General features: G+C 39.4%; 2 protein-coding genes across 2 annotated transcripts; one reads left to right on the top strand and one right to left on the bottom strand.

Moving 5' to 3' along the window:
* Nucleotides 1-809: 809 nt before the first annotated feature.
* Nucleotides 810-4957, bottom strand: plaat1 (phospholipase A and acyltransferase 1). The gene is made up of 5 exons (XM_023400020.2): nt 4747-4957; nt 3713-3762; nt 3108-3246; nt 2062-2330; nt 810-1000 (listed from the first exon to the last, which is right to left on the bottom strand). Exons 2-5 carry the CDS (start codon nt 3737-3739, stop codon nt 899-901), a joined length of 537 nt encoding a protein of 178 aa, XP_023255788.1. The 5' UTR covers nt 3740-3762; nt 4747-4957; the 3' UTR covers nt 810-898.
* A 1551-nt stretch (nt 4958-6508) lies between these two features.
* mfn1b (mitofusin 1b) lies at nt 6509-19291 on the top strand. The gene is made up of 18 exons (XM_023400039.1): nt 6509-6665; nt 7164-7321; nt 7567-7702; nt 8132-8294; nt 9536-9660; nt 9868-9976; nt 10928-11035; nt 11123-11276; nt 11603-11670; nt 13277-13398; nt 13808-13934; nt 14505-14609; nt 14799-14901; nt 16110-16336; nt 16541-16720; nt 16817-17013; nt 17429-17563; nt 18227-19291. Exons 2-18 carry the CDS (start codon nt 7174-7176, stop codon nt 18294-18296), a joined length of 2277 nt encoding a protein of 758 aa, XP_023255807.1. The 5' UTR covers nt 6509-6665; nt 7164-7173; the 3' UTR covers nt 18297-19291.
* The last annotated feature ends 722 nt before the right edge of the window (nt 19292-20013 follow it).

The raw sequence follows: 20013 nt of genomic DNA, 5'->3' as shown, positions 1-20013 counted from the left end.
AAACATTTTCTGGTGTCAACTCCTCATATGTTACAATTTTCTTTTTCCTTTTTCTGTTTGTCATATGTGATAGTTAATTGAATATCTTTAGGTTTTAGAGGGAAAAAACAAACGAAAGGGCTCTGAGAAATTTTGTCACTGTTTTTTTTTAATATTTATAGAGTAAATGATTAATTTATTAACTGGCAGATTACTCAACAATGAATATAATCATTAGTTGCAGCCCTAGTTGAAACTACACAACAGTAAATAAACTTGTATAGTAAAAATGTAGTAAAGGAGCAGTGGTATGTATCTGTGAGATTTTTACCTCCACTCCAATAGAGTGGGGGCCAAGTAAATGGAGTTTGGTTTGCAGTACTCATCACATTAAAAAAATGACCATCTTCTCTTCAGAAACAGTGCTGATTTAACCACAGACCTCACACTTTCTACAGGAAAAACACTCACAATGAAAACTGATGAATAAAATTCATACAGATCCATTGTATTGGGGTGGCAGCATAAATCTCAGAACGATATCCATCTATAAAGCCCAGACAAAGAAAAACAAAAAAAAAACTGTCTGACTGATAATATGCCTCAAAACTTTGTGAAAATATTTCTTTTTGTCATTTGGGTGAAGTGACTATTTAATGCATCACAAATTTCACACTGAATGGGACCAAGTTTCATAATTATGAATATTAGTTTTGGTTTGTTTAGTATGTGATATTATTGTATCATGGACTCCACTACAGTTGGAACAATAAACACAACAGAAACCATCTGTTGTAAACTATGTGAGGCAAATTGGAGAAACACACTGGTTTACATTTTTATCAATGCTTTATTTCATTCATTTTCATTACAGCCGCATGAATGTCGGGAGACAGTGAGTCAGTGAAGAACACAGCTGTCAGAAAGGCCTGTTTCTGGATCGTGTGTTGATCAGTCCCAGGACAGAGAAGGCACTGGCTGCTGCCGTCACCAAACTGATGGCCCCAATGGCCCGTGTAGCCTGAGGAGACAAACAGAGGCAGAGGAGGTGGACTCATTTAGGATTACTATAAAGGAGCACAGATCAGAACAAAGCAATACGCAATAACGGGATTATAAACAGATGTACATATCAAAAATACGTCTATTGCTTATGAGAGGTGAAAGACACTCCAACAAACCAACACATGCATCTATTACAGAACAAAGAGTGGGCTTACATTCAGTATGTTACATGTGTCTGGAACGCACTGAACACGAGAATGGGCAGCAAAGATTTTAGAGATATTTCAATAGTTTTTTTTCACCATAAAACTGGTCACTATTGGAAACTGCTGTAACCTTAATTAATTGAACCTGACCACAGCTGCCATGCTCTGTGAAGATGGAAAGTACAAAAACTTTGGCCACATTGACCCATTTCAAAGCTACGGGCTTGATTGTTTGGCACTCAGAATATAGATTTTGGGTGGAGTATCCTTTTAATGTCTTCCCAGACATCCCATAACTTGAACCACTCCAAACTTCTGCATAAATCAAACCGGCCAAACTTATTTAAGGATGTATACAGGCCCAGTGATTGTATTATCTGACTCAATGGATAGATCCCTGTCCAGTTAAGAGGAAATACTAAACTACGTTGTGTTTTTGAGTGAAGTATCCCTTTAAATAAATAATACATCACTTACTGTGGACAAGAAAGTGACCATATCTGTCACCAGAACCAAATGTTGTTTGGGAAACAGGAACAATATTCATGTTTTCAGTTTAGGGGGTTGATGCACTCCTCTCTATTGCATCCCGCTTTGTTACTTGACTTGTGATAAAACAGGTTAATTTTCACAGTAAAATATTGACCAGTGCTCTGGCAAACAGAGCAACCAGTCAATGACAGACAACAAAAAATGTAAAATTTACTTTATGGTAAAGTTAACTTTGAAATCACTTCAGTTTTAAATGTCCTGTTTTGTTGTAAAAATGTATTTCACAAATAAAACGGTGACAGCGGTGACATTAAGGGTTCATGAAAAGTATGTTGTCCTGATGACACATGAGACAGAGACACAACAAACAGTGAGAGACCTGCTCGGACACCCCCTCCCCATAGCGCAGAAGGGTAACAAAGTGCTCGCAGTTGCTCCCCAGCAGGTCGTAAGACACCTCCTGGCCAATGAGGACTTGCGCTCGCTGGATGATTTCACAGACGGGCAGGGGTGTGTGGTTGTGGTCATACTTGTTGTTGACACGGTACGAGTCGCTTCCCACCACCTCCTTAAGCAGCTGCATGCGCACCACTGCCTTCCTGCTGAAGACGGACTTCACGCTGGACATGGCGGCTGCCTGGCTCTCATCTGCAGAGGAGGAGAAGAGCTTTAGTGGGATAACATCTACCAGTTCTTTTTTCTAAAGAGTGTAAAAGGAGAGGTTTCATCTAGAACTGAAAGTGAATATGTTAAGATCTTGAAAAAAGTAAAGTAAGCCAGATATTGTGGATTGTGGCCAAAGAGATAAGTCTTACTGTTTCTACTATTTAAATGGCAAAAAGGACAAGAGTATGTTTATCATTTCCCATTGCAGATACAGATAGAAACTAGCTGTATCATGACTTCAACATTCCTCAGTGAGGGAACAGAAATACAGCCGTTATGGCCTTTAAAGTCTAAATGAAAGATGCTGAAGTTTTTACCAATGAAACAGGGGAAACTAATCCAAAACCAGTTGGAAGTGAAGTCCACTACACACAACACCTTTGCAAAAAAAAAAAAAGGCACTTTTACGCTGAATTGAAGTGATTTTTAGAGGACGTTAGGTTTACTTTCCTCCCAGTCAAAACATAGCAAAAGCTGGGAGAGGCCAAATGTTTGATCTGACTGACCTGCAAACAGGGATAACTGGGAGCAGCCATCTAACTATAACTGTGTTTAAAGGGGGAATGCAATGACACTCTAATCATCTATATTTTAAGTAAAGTATCACATTTGAATTAAAACAAAGAACTTTAGTGCCCCTGGGTGGCTAATCATATTTATCCGGATGGCTGGGTAAAGGTGGCAAGTTTCACGTCAGTTAAAGTTAAAAGCTTTTTTTCTTTTTTTTAAATTCAGTCTGGACTGAAGGCTCCTACTGACCAACAGGAGTTAAGTTGATGATGTAGCCGTCTCCAAGGTACAGAGCCCAGTGCTGATAGGCTGGTCTGAAGATCTCAATGAGGTCGCCAGGCTGGGGGTCACCAGAGGGGTCAGGAAGGTCAGGGTCATTAGAGGCCATCTATGCAGGGAGCGACAGAGACACAGGCGTGTATTTAGTTTTACGCATTAATTGTTTTCATGAAAGACACAGAGAGCTCAAAGTGGTCTGTATGTGTCTGTTAGAAAAAAAAACCATTTGGTTATAAAATATGGAGTAATTGTAAATTTGAAAAATTTCTAACCATTCTTTCAATATCAAAACGATTGCATACTATATAAGAAACATCTGATAAATAATAAATTAAGAGATTTAAATCCAGTTTTTCTTCCAAGCCCTCGTAAACCCCATACCTGCCGCATCACATGTCTAAATTATATATAAATGCTACAAATCATGGAGACTAGAGCTGTAAATAGACATGTGTCTTCTTTGGAGCTCAATAAGGTCACTCATACAACATCTTTACAAATCCACATTCACCCATCATAAAAACCCACATTGTCAAAGTAGAATTCGTATACTAACCGCCTTTCAGTCAACTTACAGTAGAGTTTCGTAGTTGTTTATCCATCCCACATCATGCTTCCACAAATTCTAAAAACAGACGAAACAGAGAGAGGATGTTCTCATGTCATCTGCTGAAACAAAATTGGTAACCAGTGAATGTGAATCTGACAACTGAGAAATAAAAAATAAAAGAATGTCATACTTAGTTTGCAGTAAGGCCAGACTCAAAAGGCAAATAACTAAATTCCCAGAGAAAGAGAATGCTAAATAGGATTTTACACAATGTAAAGGTCACCCATACATACTCACACAGACAATACACACTAGCTCACACACAGACAATACACACATAAGCTGTTGTGTCACCTATGCTGGCACAATAGCACCAACACAATGGGGAAGCTGACAGAAAAATAGTTTGAGCCCAGGTTATCTCACATAGAAAAAAAAAGTCACTCAAAAAAAAACGTAAATTTATATTTTCATAAATCATTCCCACGGTTTTCATTAGTGATTTTGTTTGATGAATTGCCATAAATCTTTCAACATAATTGTTAAAATGATTAAAATTTCTAGGTTTTCAGTCAGCTCAACAGAGACAACGGTTTGGTTTGGATCAAAATTACATGTGGATGGGATGAAATCTATATCTGCCCAGGAGAGCAGTTAGTATATCCATCTCATCATTAATGTAAGATGCTGAAGCCATGCTGCTGAAAAAAGAAAGACACCTATTATTTAACTGAACCAAAACTCCATTGGCATTGGTGGGGTGTCACTAACATGAAAACATACATTTTAGTGTAATTATATGGGAACTGTGCAGTAAATTTTGCCATATTAAAAACTAAAAACATACTGTTATTATATATAGATGTATATCAAATTCTGTATGATAATATAGAAATATCATATGGAATATAAAAACAAAGAATCATAGATACCTTTAAAGCTTTTTGTTGTAATGTTGTAGCATCATTATAGTGATTTTATTAAGGCTAAGAGCTGAATTCATGTCAGGGGCCCCAACAGCCAACAACAGAGCATATTGCATACAGGAGTAATACTTACTCAAACACCAGCAGCTTTTTCTTCCTCACCATTTTAATTCTCCATCATAAATCCGCACATAATCATAAAAAAAAATCCAGCAAGAAAAGAGAAAGAGAACAAGATCGATTCCAAGTTTCTGAGGTGACAAGCGGTTTTCAAATATCCCAAAGCCAAACAGAGGCTGGAGGTCCTAGTGGAGGTGTTTTAGTGTCCGCTGCTCTGACTGATGTCGATTTGCCACAGTTGCTAAGGTCACACACACATATACACACAGAGAGGCGTTTCCTCTCTGGCATTGTCCCATTCACAGGCTGCTCTTCTGAATAGCAGTCATTGTGGGCTTGCAAAGGCAACACATATGTGACTTGTTTCATTTACATGCTGTCTGATCTCTGTGTATAGAGAGGTAACCTTAGTGCAGCGGCTCATGTGCATGTTCATATACTCCCTATTGCAACTTACAATGTGTCTATGGTTTTTTTTAACTTGTTTTTCCATGAGGTTCCCACAGTAAATAAAAATAAATTTCTCTAATCTAGTTTGGTAAAAGACAATCCAGGATGTACAACACCTCACACCCGGATAGGCTCCAGTCCCTTTTCGACCCTGCACAGGATGAACAGGTATAGATAATGATAGGATAGGCGGACAGTGGTATGGTTGAACCAGTGCACCAGTTATATAATATATGGTGTTGATACTGGTCTGAAAAAACAGACCTCATGCTGAGAGTTCCTCAGAAATCCCCATTAGCTACTTCAAGAAACACAAGCTGAAGCTTTTGGAAAAGCCCTAACAGTCCGCTTACCTGAACATCTCTGAAAAATCTGTGGGTGTTCAAGACAGTCTAAAATCTGAACTGAGTGGCCGGCAGGAAGACCTGGTGATAATTAGATTAAGAATAGAAAGACTCTTAGATGTCAACAAAAAACATTTGCAAGCTGTGACATCTGGCAGAGGACTAAAATGTAGATGTAGCACATTTCATTTCTGAAATTGTTTTTCATGCTTTTCATGTAGCAAACCTGTCTTGTGCGTAATAAATTATACCCTTGGTTTTTATTGTACTGGACAGGTACAATAAAGGAAATGCCAGGGGTTGGATGCATTCTTTGCTCATTGATTGGCTGCTGCTCGCTAACCTTTCCGTCACTTCTCTCCGCCCCCCTGTCATAATGAAATACTGTCACTGTGTCAGTAACTACAGTTAGCATGAACAGAGCAGGAAGTGTGTTTTCAAAATAAAATCAAAAACAAGTGGATGCAGCAGAACTGTATATAAAATCATTGTATGCCAGTTAAATTGGCAAATGTATTACATGCTAGCAGTAGTGTGGTAACTGAGGACTAGAAAAATGTCTGATTTCACTTATGACATCAACTAGGCGTGAATTTAAAAAAAGCTTCATCCCTGCTTTTTCTGTTTGAAGAAAATCTTTATGCTTCCTGCTGCATCATTTTGAGTAATTATGTTTTTGATCTTCCCTTTTCTTCCCGAATTGTTAAATAAAGATCACTGTGATAAAAATATACTTTGAAACAGTCAAATGAAACAACAGTTGCTATAAAATATCAACCTAAAAATAATGATAATAGGCCTATAAATACTGTTAAATCAAAACCACAAGCAGAGGTGAATCAGTTGAGTCATAAAGATAACGACCACAGGTATTTAAAACATATGCAAGTCAGCAGGAGCTATCCAAACCCATTCAATTGCACGATGTCAAACGGGTTTTCTTTTGAAATTTGTTCCGGAAACTTACTTCTTAACTAGTAACTTGCCTGACAGCGGTGGCACTAAAGGATACAAACAGAAGGTTAGCCAAGCTGACAGCAAGTAATCTATCAGCGGGGACAGGGAATCCTTGCTTTGCCGCAGCGGATCGGTATTGTTTGTGTTATGAGAAGAGGACACTGGCTGTCTTAGGACTGTGGTAAGGAAATTATACCGCTAGTTACAAATGCTGCTAATGCTAGCTTGCTACCGCGAAGCCGCTTGTAACATTAGTTAGCTTAATCTGTTAGCTTGCTCGGCAGCGCCACGCGTCCGCTCGATTAATTTAAGAATTTCGCATATTAGCCATAAATAGCTTAGAAAATAAAAACATTTGTATATTTTGTTACGTATGCCAGTTAGATATTGGGCGTTATTCTCGTATCTTTTCGCTAATTTATGTGATGTATTCACAACCGTTTGATAACTTAGCTATTAAGTTATTAAGTTATCAGCAGCTAGCTGTATCGAGCTCGTCACTCAGCTTACCTGCAATTTAAAAGTTGCCTAAAAAGTTGTGCAACTGCAGTTTTATGATAAACCTAAACCACCCAGATTGATCTAAACAATATTACATATTATGACTACAATGCTAAGTGTATTGTTCATGTCCACTGACATAACTGTCTTTGCCCTTTTTGACCCTCTCTGTCTTCAGATTGAGCACCATGGCTGCAGCCCCTCCACTCAGACGGACAGATTCAGCTCGGGGGGAGTTTTCCCCTCTGAAGCACTTTGTTGTAGCCAAGAAGAAGATTAGCGATGTGTTTGAACAACTACTGAATTATGTGAAAGAGACTTCAGAGTTTGTAGAAGGTGAGAAGCTTTGGTCTTCTGTTTACCATTTTTCAGTGAGCACCAGTGGGTAATGTTTAATTTACTGGAAAATCATTATGTTAACAGGATTGTAACACTGGCAGCAGAAATATCCTTTTATGTTTAAAAAAAAAAATAAAAAAAAATAGAGGTGTTTGTCATCTGTCAGACAGCTCTGACAGTCTGAGTGAATGGTAAATGAGGTGTTGTGTTTCTCTGATGTGGTTTGACTGTTGGGTCAACAGAAACCTGTGGGAATAAAGCTTTGGAGAACATTGCGAGTCGGGATCAAAAGTTGGAGATTCAGGCATATGCTGGCAAACTTGCCATCATTAAGGAGGTGCTCGCTCGCAGACACATGAAAGTTGCCTTTTTTGGCAGGTAAAGACATTTATACACTTGTTTTTTGTGTAAAGAATATAATTTTTAATGCTTCTCTGATGTGATTCTGAACTGTCTTTTTGATAAGAGCTGCCTTTATAGACATTTCATGTATGTTAGTTCATCTAGTCCCTCTAAATGTTCATGTGGCTGTTTTGCTTTCACTTTTATTTTTGCAATAGCAGGGCGTGTGTGAGAAAAGCCAAGAGATTTCATACGCATGATTAAAACCGCAATGACTGGAACAGGCAGTGCAGGCAGTAAAATGCATTGAGAATATTTTACTGGCGCTTTACTCAGTCTGCAGCTGTTCTTGTATTTCTTTAACTGTTAACTACCTAAGGCGAGTTCATTTGTTCATAAGTTGTTGGATGTATATTGATATGTTGTCTCCATGTGTACTCACTGACTGTTTTGTTTTTTTCTTAGGACCAGTAATGGTAAAAGCACAGTGATCAATGCCATGCTGAGGGACCGCGTGCTGCCCAGCGGTATTGGCCACACCACAAACTGCTTCTTGAGTGTGGAAGGCACAGATGATGACAAGGCTTACCTCAAGACAGAGGGCTCAGATGAGGAGAAGAGCATCAAGGTCAGTAAATATTTTCATTTTGCTTGGAAGGTTTGCTGAATTGGCACTAGTGCTTTTTTTTTTTTTAATGAGCTTTTCCTTCTATTCACCTAAACTGCCTTTAATCAGTTGTCACCCAATTACACTGATACTGTATGTTGGGGGTTATGTTTTGCTTCCTTACATCCAGTGTATGTCTTAAGTTTTGACTTACACTGCAGTTAAAATGGCAGAGGTATTGTTATTCAGCTTAGAGTTTTTCTTTTTACTATTGTTGTTGTACTCAAATAGGTCACATGGCTGAGGATACAAACTGATTAGGTTTATTCCTCACCCAGATAACGGAGCCAAGTGCGTGTCAGAGTTCTGACTCCTCAACCGGTTGCATTAAAGGTTTTAGTAATTGGTACGCTTTTTTTTGAGAGAGAGAGATTATTGTCGACATGTGTGAACTGAGCAAATGCTACCTAAACCTGCAGACAGATATCTGTGAACTGTGACAGGTATGTAGGATGTTTACCACGGTGTCAGGTGTCTGAAATGAAAGCCTGATGTGGGAAACTTCACTCTCTCTTCACTGAGACCTCTGAACTGAATTAAGTTAACATGGGATCAGCAGTTTAATCAGGTTTTTTTTTCCTGGGATTTTCTATTGTCCGCTTGTATTTTCAGTGTATTGCTTCACATGGCAGTGTCTACAGTGCCAGAAGTTCATGTGGGTTTTCTTGTGCAATGAATAGTTGTTAATACAGTTTCAATAAAACCTTAATCTGAGTGGATACTGTAGGAGTACTGGTAGTGTAATATCTTTGAAACAAAAGTTACCTGATCACATCTTAATGTTGACTTACTAAGTACCTAACTGGCTGTTATATTATTTTTATTTTTTTTTTTTACAAACTATGCCTATTAGTGTTAAACATGAAATAATCAAGTAGACAATCTTGTATACATCTTAAAATATCGAAGTTGTCCTTTTAAACATCATAAAAAATGTAAAAAAGAAAAAAAAAAGTTGTTGACAAAACTTTTTGCCTATTGAAAAATATCAAATAAACAGCCTTTCGCCCTAGTTGATTTAGAGATTTAAAAAAAGGGTTATTGTGGGAAAAAAATGTCATTGCTTTAACAGATGTTTATGTAATTTAAAATTCATTACTTCAACAGTAATATGACATTAATATTTCCAAAAAGCCTTTAGGTCAACAAGAAGTCATTACATTAACGTCTGTGACGTCAGTCTGTTTACAACCCCTCTGTAGACTGTAAACCAGCTGGCTCACGCCCTTCACATGGATGAGAGTCTGGATGCCGGCTGTCTTGTACGCGTCTTCTGGCCAAAGACCAAGTGTGCTCTGCTTCGAGACGACCTGGTGCTCGTAGACAGGTAACAGGATATGTTTATTGGGTCTGGAAATTCTATACAGGTTCTGAAATATGAATCTTACACTTTCCAGGTCTTTAAAAAAAAAGTTTGGTTAAAAAAAGGCCTGTAATTTGTACAGAAATTCAGTCCAGATGGGCATATTATTTCACTCATTTTAAAGATGTTTGAAGATGATGCATTTGAACTTTTGACCCATCCACTCATTAGCCCAGGGACAGATGTCACATCACAACTGGACAGCTGGATTGACAAGTTTTGTCTGGATGCTGATGTCTTTGTGCTGGTGGCCAACTCTGAATCCACTCTCATGAACACGGTAATGTCTTCTAAAGAATGGGCACAGGGGTTTAAAGCCTCAGAGTAGTTTTGTTTGTGTGGTATTTCTCTACTATTTTGTCTTACCGGTAACTTAATGATCTTTCGCTTTAGAGAATAAGAAAATCAGTCTAAACCCCTTTCAAGCGTTTGTGATTTATATATATTTGGAAGACGGAATGATTTCACGTATATTTCCCATTTTATGGCTGTCAAATAAGAGTATGGATAGTTTGGATGAGATGTTGCAATTTCTGCTTCCATAGCTCATAATCACCAAATACTCCTTTAACTGTTTCTTGGTGTCTAGTCAAGGTGATGATAATAGAGTAATTTGACCACTTAAATTGTCCTGACTAACAACAACACACCACAATTACAAGTAAAGTAAGTTTTCAGTTATGTCAGTCACTTATACTAAAGGGACCAGTGTGGATGTTTTCTATGCTGAGCTGATTATAGAGCAGAGAATCCTGCTGCCTGTGTTTATATCCAGCCACACACAGGCCCCACTCTTGTTTCTGTCTGCTCAGGCATTCATGCAATGTGAAACTGGGCACACAGTCAATCACAGAGCTACTTAACCCGGCAGCAGCTCTTAAGGGGAACGAAAACACATATTCTCCTCTGGGCTCTTCAAAGGAAATAAACCTAGGCATTATGTCAATAATGTAAGATGGTCAAGTGGCAAAAATGTGTCATGTGTCAGGTGTGCAAACCATGAACATTTTTTAATCGATGTTGTCAACACCAATTTTGCTGAAATGAATATCTGTGTTCCTGGATAAAACCAGACACTGGATATACAGTTCATAAATCTAATGTGGGTGCTGAATTGGAAAACGAGGAGTCCTTTCATTTCCAGTATTCAAGTATTAAATGATGATTTTTCTACTCACAGTAACATGACTGACATCTTGTATGCTTCACCCTTCACTCGTCCACCTTCTAGGAAAAGCACTTTTTTCACAAAGTGAATGAACGTCTGTCAAAGCCAAACATCTTCATCCTCAACAACCGCTGGGACGCCTCAGCAAATGAACCAGAATACATGGAGGATGTGAGTCGGCCCTCTGTATCTGTCTCATGTCAGAAAGAGAAACATTTTACTGTTACAGAATACTGTATGTGTCACCTCTCTCTCCAGGTGAGGAAGCAGCACACGGACCGTTGTGTCAACTTCCTGGTAGAGGAGTTGAAGGTTGTGGAGCGTGAGCAGGCACCCAACCGCATTTTCTTTGTCTCTGCCAAAGAGGTCCTCAACTCCCGCATGCAGCGTGCACAGGGCATGCCCGAAACAGGTGAGGAAACAGGAAACGGAAAGGTGATGCTTGATCTGTGTGGGAACAAGGTGGAGAAACAGTGTAGTAATTATTGTTTTTTGGGGGGTTTTTGTTTGTTTTTAACTTTATTACTTTACTTAATTATTTTAATGGATAGAAAACCCAAACAGTATTCATGTTACAAAAAATGAACAACAATACAAACAGTGATTACAATGATAAAAAAAATGAACCAAAAGTGATATTAAAAAAAGAATAATGTAGCATAAGGCTATACAGTTACTGTTTTGCAGCAATGTAAAGTACTTTTCGTTTTATAGCCACTGTGTTATTTCATCCAACAGGTGGCGCTCTGGCTGAGGGCTTCCAGGAGAGACTGAAGGAGTTCCAGAGCTTTGAGAGGAGGTTTGAGGTGTGTGTCTGTGTGCGTGTGCATGCATGCGTGTGTATGAGTGTGCTCTCCATGTCTTCCGATAAATTTATTCCCACTTCTCGGAGTGAAATCTATGTCCGGTCTCAATCCTGAGAGACAGATTTAGAAGAACATTAAGCAATCATTTTAGCAATACGTTTGATTCCACACTAATACTGTATATTTGCTACCAGAACAACATCTCAACAGGTACAGCCTGAGGTGTAATCAGTGTAAAGTTGGATCAAGTCAAAAACAGCAGGTTACACGGATGACTAGGTCCAGCTGATAAACACTGCGGTTAGTGTATCATCAAGAGCTAAGCAAATCTCTTTGGCAATGTCTGGTTTGCTGCTGGTCAGACTGAGTTACTTCCGGAGAGAGTAGGGGAAATCACTATTATGAGAAATTAGGTTTTTTATTCATTCATTATGACCAAGAGATACAAATAGTGGCTGCTTTATCAGGCTGTGAGACTGAAGCTTACTTTATTTTTTCAGTTACACAATCTCCTCAGGTATTTGACAAACTCAGTTGCCTGGTGAGAGTGCTGGTGTGTAAGCATGTTTGTCAAAGCGCCTGTGTAAGATGAGTGTACAGAAGCTGAATAAGACAAGCAGCAACCAAAGTCACTCTTCAAACAGTGGCCTGACCTAACCTGACCAGTCAACTACTGGATTTCATACTTACTGGTTAGGTTTTGCCACCAAGCACGCAATTTTAAGCTGACACCCTCAAAGCCATCTAGACCAATCACTGTGCCTTTTCCATCAACCTGCGTCTTCATTGCTGAAGTCTAGATTCACTTGGGCGAGGACATCCTTTTGTTTTTTTGTTCCACTTTGATTTTGTTATGTCTGAACAATATTGATTGTTGAGCTTTATTTTTGTGTTTCTGTGTTTCCTGCTCAGATGTTTTGCTTTTAAATAGAAGAAACTGAAACTATTTGTCCAAACAACAAACTTTGGTAACACCTAAACGATCAATAACAGTGGTGACAGATAGACATAATCTGTCTTGAATGACCTGCAGTGGATTAAAGAGTAGAATAGCAACATAATGAGGATCATTAGGAATTGAGAAATGCTTGAGAAGGAAATGATAACATAGGAGTTGTTAGTTTATTTGAGATTTTTAACCCTACAAAGGGCAGTTTATGAGAGTGTGGATTTTTATTCCTGAATCCAGTTAATTAGCACAGAACTGACTGATTGAGGCATTTATAAAAGAACAACCTTCAAGATGTCTTTAGCATGGGTAATACAATTTATCACAAAGCAATATGATATTCCTACGTTACAGATTGTTTTATTTTCTTCCCTTGCATTCTTGGTTGTACTCATTTCATATGTTTTTATGATTTTGCTGTGGGTCTACCGACACATTACTGTGACTTTATAAAATGTGGGCTGCGGGACACAAGATGCGCACACTGCTGCTGTCATTTTCACACCTGAGTTTCCATTTCTTTTCTTCTCCTAAGTTAAAAGTAGCAGGTGTCTATCTTGTCCTCCGTTTGTCCCTGGTAGTGTGCAGATTCATGCACCGTATCCAAGCAGCAGCCCCAATAACTGTCACAGTAACTTGTGTGTTATGGCCTCGTAGGAGTGTATCTCGCAGTCAGCAGTGAAAACAAAGTTTGAGCAGCACACTATCAGGGCCAAGCAGATCACAGAAAAAGTCAAGAGCATCATGGACGCCATCAACATCGAGGCAGCGGAGAAGAGGTGAGTATGTTGCTCTGCATATTTATGTCTCTCTTACTTTTGTAGTTGAGTTTCTTGGAGTGTCTTACTACTAAATCTGATTTTAACTGATAATGTCAAATTGATACTGTCTTCTTTTGTCAATGCCTTGAAGTGCTTATTGAGGTAAATTATGAAGCTGCTGAGAAAATAAATATGTTGGTTTAACAAGATTTTGGCCACTGCCATAAGTTGGACGTATGGTGATAAGTTAAGATGCTATAAAATAAAATGAACATACCAGATTCTGTGACTGTCAGTGGATTCACACAAATTGTTCTTTTCCACTGTTTTGCATGTATATCGTTACCTAATCCTGTTCCTTGATGAATCGTTCAGCTGCTGGTTTGCATTTGTGACATTATGTCCTGTTGGTGGGGTGGGGCTTCAGAGTGGCAGCTCTGGAGGACAGAGAGTATCAGATGGACCGGCTGGAGTTTGTCAAGAATCAGCTCAATTTGCTGATTGAAGATATCAAGAAAAAGATCAAAGCCATAAGTCAAGACGTGGAGTCCAAGGTGATGTATACGACGAGCCCTGTTTCAGAGTCCCACTTACATGCACAAATTATCACTACTGTGTTTCAGCTTGTGTATCTAGATGTACGTAGCCAGCCCCTGTATTCTATATGAGACGTGGTGGGTTTCAGCTGTCGACAGCGAGGCAGAGCTGTGGCTTTGTGCTCCTCTTAAACTCTGATCAGTTTTACAGATGTTATTGATTAGGATGATCAATAGTACTTTTCTTTTTATCACACATCTCCACCAGATTATGACTGATTGAGCTCTTTTGCTCTACTTTTCCCAACTTGTAGCAACTCTTTATTTCAGGCCAGGTGTTGCGCCTTCATCTATAATACACTGCAGGAAACCCAGCAGAGTGAAAAACTGATTTCAGAAACCAGAAACAGTCACAGCTACATACTCACAAGCTGTGCGGATTTCAAAGTGGTCTTGCTAGTAGATTTTCCATCAGAAATGACCAATACATGGTCCTTCTACCTTGACGGCTTGAGCCCTTTAGTGCTGCTGGCGATACTGTACTGAAGCACTGTAGGGAACTGATAACTCTGGCTATGATTTATCCAGGTGTCCAACGCAATGGGGGAGGAGATCTGCCGTCTCCACGTAATCGTCGATGAGTTCCAAGCTGACTTCCACCCCTCACCTCATGTCCTCAAGATCTACAAGTCTGTGAGTAGAGGCACAGATTCATTCTTCATGATCACACCTTTCTTGGGCAATGGTGCACTGGATTACTACGCAACTGTGCCAGTTCAGTGGTCTTAAACCAGAAGACAGTGTGACAACTGGTCTGTTTTTTTTTTTTTTTCATTGACTGATTTCCATGTGACCTCCAACTGCTGTTGATGGTGTTGGTAGGAGCTGCTATCTCACGTGGAGGAGGGAATGGGCAAGAACCTGGCCTTCCGCTGCTCTGACGCCGTGAACGCTTCTGTCCAGTCCTCGCAGAGTTACATGATAGGTAATCTAACTGCAATATGTACAAAATCAGTAGGCCAGTAACTTTTATTTATTTTACTTCATATTGTCAGTGTTTTAGTTTTCTCTTTTTTCAAACTCATGCTTGTATCTTGGCCTGTAGCCTTTAGTCTCAGCCATTCTGTATGTCTTCAGCAGTGAATATCGTTGCTGAACCGACAGTTGGGCTGAAGCTGACACAAAAATTTGGTTGGGGCCCGTTGACAAAAATAATGATAATTATATCAATGATTATGATAAAATAAAAAGTTGTAGTATAAAATTATCCCACAGCTATTGGTGAATGAGCTGGTCGAGGGGCAGCGCTCTGCAGTGGTGTTGGAAAAATCAGTTTCTTGTTTGCACTCGGTCATTCACTTCTTCATGATCAAAGTGAATTTAATGGACACCATCACTGACGGATAGTAGCTTTCTCCTGGTTATAACTCAAATACCAGATCAGAAATGTATTGGAGAATACAAAAGCCTGAATGATACGATTAATTGCTTGTAATCAGAAATGTTAGTTTCCTCAAAACCTTTCCTTGCATAACATGGATCATATTTTCATACAAAATGACCTCAGCTCAGATTTTCCAGTCCACCATTGTTTTTTTTTTTTTTTCACTCAATCGCTCTGGTACTAAACTTAGTCAAAACCTTTTGGACACTCAGGCTATGATCTGTAACACCCAGCTCACTGCTATATTTACCCTCCTCACTGGATGCCATCATCCCAGGCCCCATTATGCTATAAATGCGTCACTGTGTCGGGCACGCATGCAAGCTGTGCTCAGTGGCAGTGATGTTGAAAAGGTGTTAATGTGCCCCGTGATGAAAAGGCTTCAGGTGCTGTTACATAACTGTGGTGTGAATTTTTTTTTTTTTTTTTGTAATCCCTTATGGACAGATTAAGAGAAGCAGGGATATTCAAATCAGATGTGGCTTCTTTGCTTTATAGACCACAATGATAATGTGGTAATATTGTTTGTCACCGTGTGTTGTTACTTTCTGCCCCCTACTGCCCAGAAAAAGATCTGTAAAATGTACCAAAAGTGAAAGGTACTAATTTTGAAGAATAGTTCCTTAAACTGTTCATCTTTTCCCCTTGTGCATCACTGCATGTTTAAAATACAAACTAAGCTATGAATGTTCCCATGACTCCTGTTTGTTCCTTATGTAATTCTCATTCTCCATGTTTCCTCTCTCCAGAGAGCATGCTCCCTCTGCTTCCCTCTACGGTCAAGAGCCAAGTCAACATGCTGGTACCCAGCAGGAAGTTTGACTTGAGTTACGACCTAAACTGCGCCACACTCTGCAATGACTTCCAGGAGAACATTGAGTTTCAGTTTTCGTTGGGCTGGACATCGTTGGTCCACCGTTTCCTGGGATCTGACAATGCACAGAGAGCGCTCAGACTGATGGACCAGAACTTCCAGGTACGGACTGTGGGATAGAGTTGGTTAGATAGATAAATACGTACTTTATTTATCCCCTAGGGGAATTCTAGGACCAACCTTACTTCATAATGTGATAGTTAATGTCAAGAATTATTCTTACCAGTGATTGATGTGGCCTATTTCATTCAAGACATACAGTGAAGAAGTCTGATTTTTTGATAAACTCACCTTGTCAATTCTCAGGCCTCTCGACCAGCACTGCCCCTGGCCCACACACCCTCCTCAGGACCCCCCTCCACCATATCTCAACCCAACCACGAGACAGCCCTCATGACCCAGGAGGACCTTATGGTAGCTATGGCAACCAATGTGGCTTCCCTCACCTCTCGCACTTCAATGAGTGTTATCATCGTCGGAGGAGTGGTATGATGTTTCCTTAATTGTTTGTTAACCGAACTGAACCGTGTTTTAACTTTTCCGTGCTAACCCGGCCTCTGTCTATCTGTTTTGTTTTTTAAGGTGTGGAGAACTGTCGGCTGGAGGCTGATTGCCCTGTCGGCCTCGCTGTACGGCTTGTTGTACCTGTATGAGCGACTAACCTGGACCACAAAAGCAAAGGAGCGAGCTCTGAAGCGGCAATTTGTTGACTACGCAACCGAGAAGCTGCAGCTCATCGTCAGCTTCACTAGTAGTAACTGCAGCCACCAGGTCCAACAGTAAGTCCTGATCAGTACCATTTATGCCATTTGATATTCGAACAAACTAGATATGAAAAGTGTTGTGTACTGGATACACAGTATGTGACAATTACAGTAAGTAAGATGATAACTGTTATTCAATATAAGATGATTTTCTGGCATTTCTTTCAGTCTGTATTAATCCTTTAACATGCAGCACAATCATGATGTTTAATGTTGACATCGAATGCTAATTTCTCTGCACCCTTCCTCAATTTCCCTCAGTGTTATTTAAGCTACTGACAAAACCCGACACCCCATAACGTTCCTAATTTACACACAAACACACACACTGAGCCCTGCCCCACCCTCCTGGGTGCCCCACCCAGCCTTCCCCCTCTGTAGAAGGGCTAAATAAATAAGCAGTGCGACGCTGTGCCCTCTGTGTTGCCAGGGAGATGGCTACGACCTTTGCTCGGCTCTGTCAGCAGGTGGACCAGACGCAGAAAGAGCTGGAGGCAGAAATCAGCCAACTGACAGCCAAGATAGATCAGCTGGAGACCGTCCAGAGCTGCTCCAAGAGCCTGCGGTTTGTCCAGCTCCTTCTCTTATTAGGGGCAACACTGAAGGGTGGAGAAGTGGGGGGAGGGAGTAGATGACTGTCTGGGAATCTGGAAAGATGTAGTCTAGAGAAAATTAATATACTAGATGATAAGAATGATGCTACAGGAATGGCAAAAAATGTCAAGACCAGGAAATGATCAAATTCTACATCCATTCTTGGTCAGATTTACCAGACCTGCCTTAGAACTTAGTGTTTTTTCCAACTTAAGCTCGCTACACAGCACGACTGTCAGTCAACAGATTGACGAAGCAATTTCCAAATTCATCTGTACATATATATAATTGTGCCTGTGTACAGTATTGCACTTGTTATATAAGATACTATCACTAACTGAGCAACTTTTCTTGTGTGTATTAATAAGTCTATTTGTACCTGATATGGCCAAACAACTTATACTGTTATTATTAGTAAATAATGTGACATCACATACTTCCCAGCATAACTCCAACCAACTTTAACCTGACTAGGTGTCTCATCAGGCAGGGTAACTGTAGGGCATAAAACAGATCAATTCTGGAAATGTGACTTTAACAGTTAGGAACAGGTTAAATTATGAACAGGAAGCTTTACTTGACATGTGCTTTGGATGAAGTTGGTCCAAATTTCACGTGTTTGTTTCCTCTGCAGACATAAAGCCACTGACCTGGAGAAGCAGTTGGAGGCATTCACAAACCAGTACCTGCAGCCTCAGCAGTGATGATGCTCCTCTTCAACACTCCACACTTTGTTTCACGTAGAGCCAGTCATTCCTCAGTTTGGCACCACATCATCACCCACAGTACACCACAGTTTCTGTGTGGGCAGTAGTGCTGAAAAGATTATTGGATTAGTCGATTAAATCCAATAAATTTATTTTCTTTCTTTTTTTTTGTCACATCAAATATTCTATTTGAAAACAGTTTCTGGTAACTTTTAAAGGCCATTTGTTTTTTTAAGTTTGTTTTATTTTTTGAAGCTTGGTCTTTTGTAGATTGATCAATCAAAAATTGATTTATCAATACTGAAAACAATCTGTAGTTTCACTCTTAGTGGACAGAGAAGAGTGAAGGCCCAGACACGACTGTATTTTCCCCTCCTCCCCTCCTCTCTTCAGGTGCTTGAATAACAGCAGTGAACAAACTGTAAAACAAAACTGCCTGTAAAAAAACACTTTGGACTCACGGGGCGCGTAGACGCTCCACAAAGAGGCGATAGGATCTCGGTCGGCGTGAGGGCTGCATACCGGTCGGGTGCTATATTTTGACACTAACGTGAACTGTGAAGATGCCTTTTTTGACTAACTTTTGTGGAGCAAATGAAGTTTGTGTCTGTAAAATTGTACATTGTATCTGTTCAGGCACATGATCTACTGTATTGTAGCAACAAAAAATAAATATATTTAATAATGAAAGAAAACAGAATTGTTTTTCTGCATTAGAAGGATATAGTAAAGTGAATTAACAGAGGGAAATTGTTTGCAAGGCGTGTCTTGCTGTAGGTTCATGTTCTATTTTCTAACAACCCAAACTGTATAGACAAGGCTTTGGATAAACCTCATATATTTTATAATATCCTATTTTATTTATACCCATTAGACTTATAATGCCAATTACACAAGTCTGCACTTTGTAAAGTTGTCCTCTTTTTTTCTTGAATGTGTGTTGAAATACCTCCAGATTTGCCTGACTGTATTAAATCTGCCACAATCTAAAACAGAGCTTTTGTGTGTTTATTTGAAAAACTTTCCCTTCAGAACTGCGTTAAAGGTGCACAGTGGAGTTTTTGACCACTAGTGGCGCTTTGGAGCAAAGCTTTTACAAATGGGGACCACATGCATGAATGCGACTCAATAGGTAGTACATTTCCCGAAAGGTTTAATGGTACTCCACTGATCTGCAGTTGGTGTCTGTAATGTATCAACAAAGCCAAGGAAGAAGATGTATAATGGCAAGTAAACATGGATGCAAACAATGTAGGATTTAAAATATTTAAAAAATCAGATTTGCAAAACATGGGAAACGCATCCAACATGTTTAAACCTCAAGGATACACATGGTTTTGGTAGGAAACGCTGAATGTAAACAACTTTTGTTTATTATTTACAGGAAAACTCCACAAGGCACCTTTAACTTCTAAAGCTAATTGAAAAACAATGTTAAGTGTGTTAAGTGTTACATTTTCGTGAGTTCCTCAGGAAATAAAGTGTGGATCTTGAAGTAAAAGATCAGACATATTTAAGGTGTTGAGAGCTAAGAACTTGAGTTTGTACAATTTGGTGCAGATTCAAATAATCTTCCACTAGATTCAGAAGAAGAGTTGTGATCATAGTGCATCACACCCTCGGCATTTAGGAATGCATACACCAGTATTTCACTCAACATTTAAGTTTGTTTTTGATTTTTTTTCTTTTTAATTTATGTCTCTAAACGTCTATG

Source organism: Seriola lalandi, unplaced genomic scaffold (assembly GCF_002814215.2).
Source record: "Seriola lalandi dorsalis isolate HSWRI2012SDOR001 ecotype SW California unplaced genomic scaffold, Sedor1 jcf7180002052130, whole genome shotgun sequence".
NCBI lineage: Eukaryota > Metazoa > Chordata > Actinopteri > Carangiformes > Carangidae > Seriola > Seriola lalandi.
Note: the sequence above shows the minus strand (reverse complement) of the source record. Positions and strands in the feature narration are given on the sequence as shown.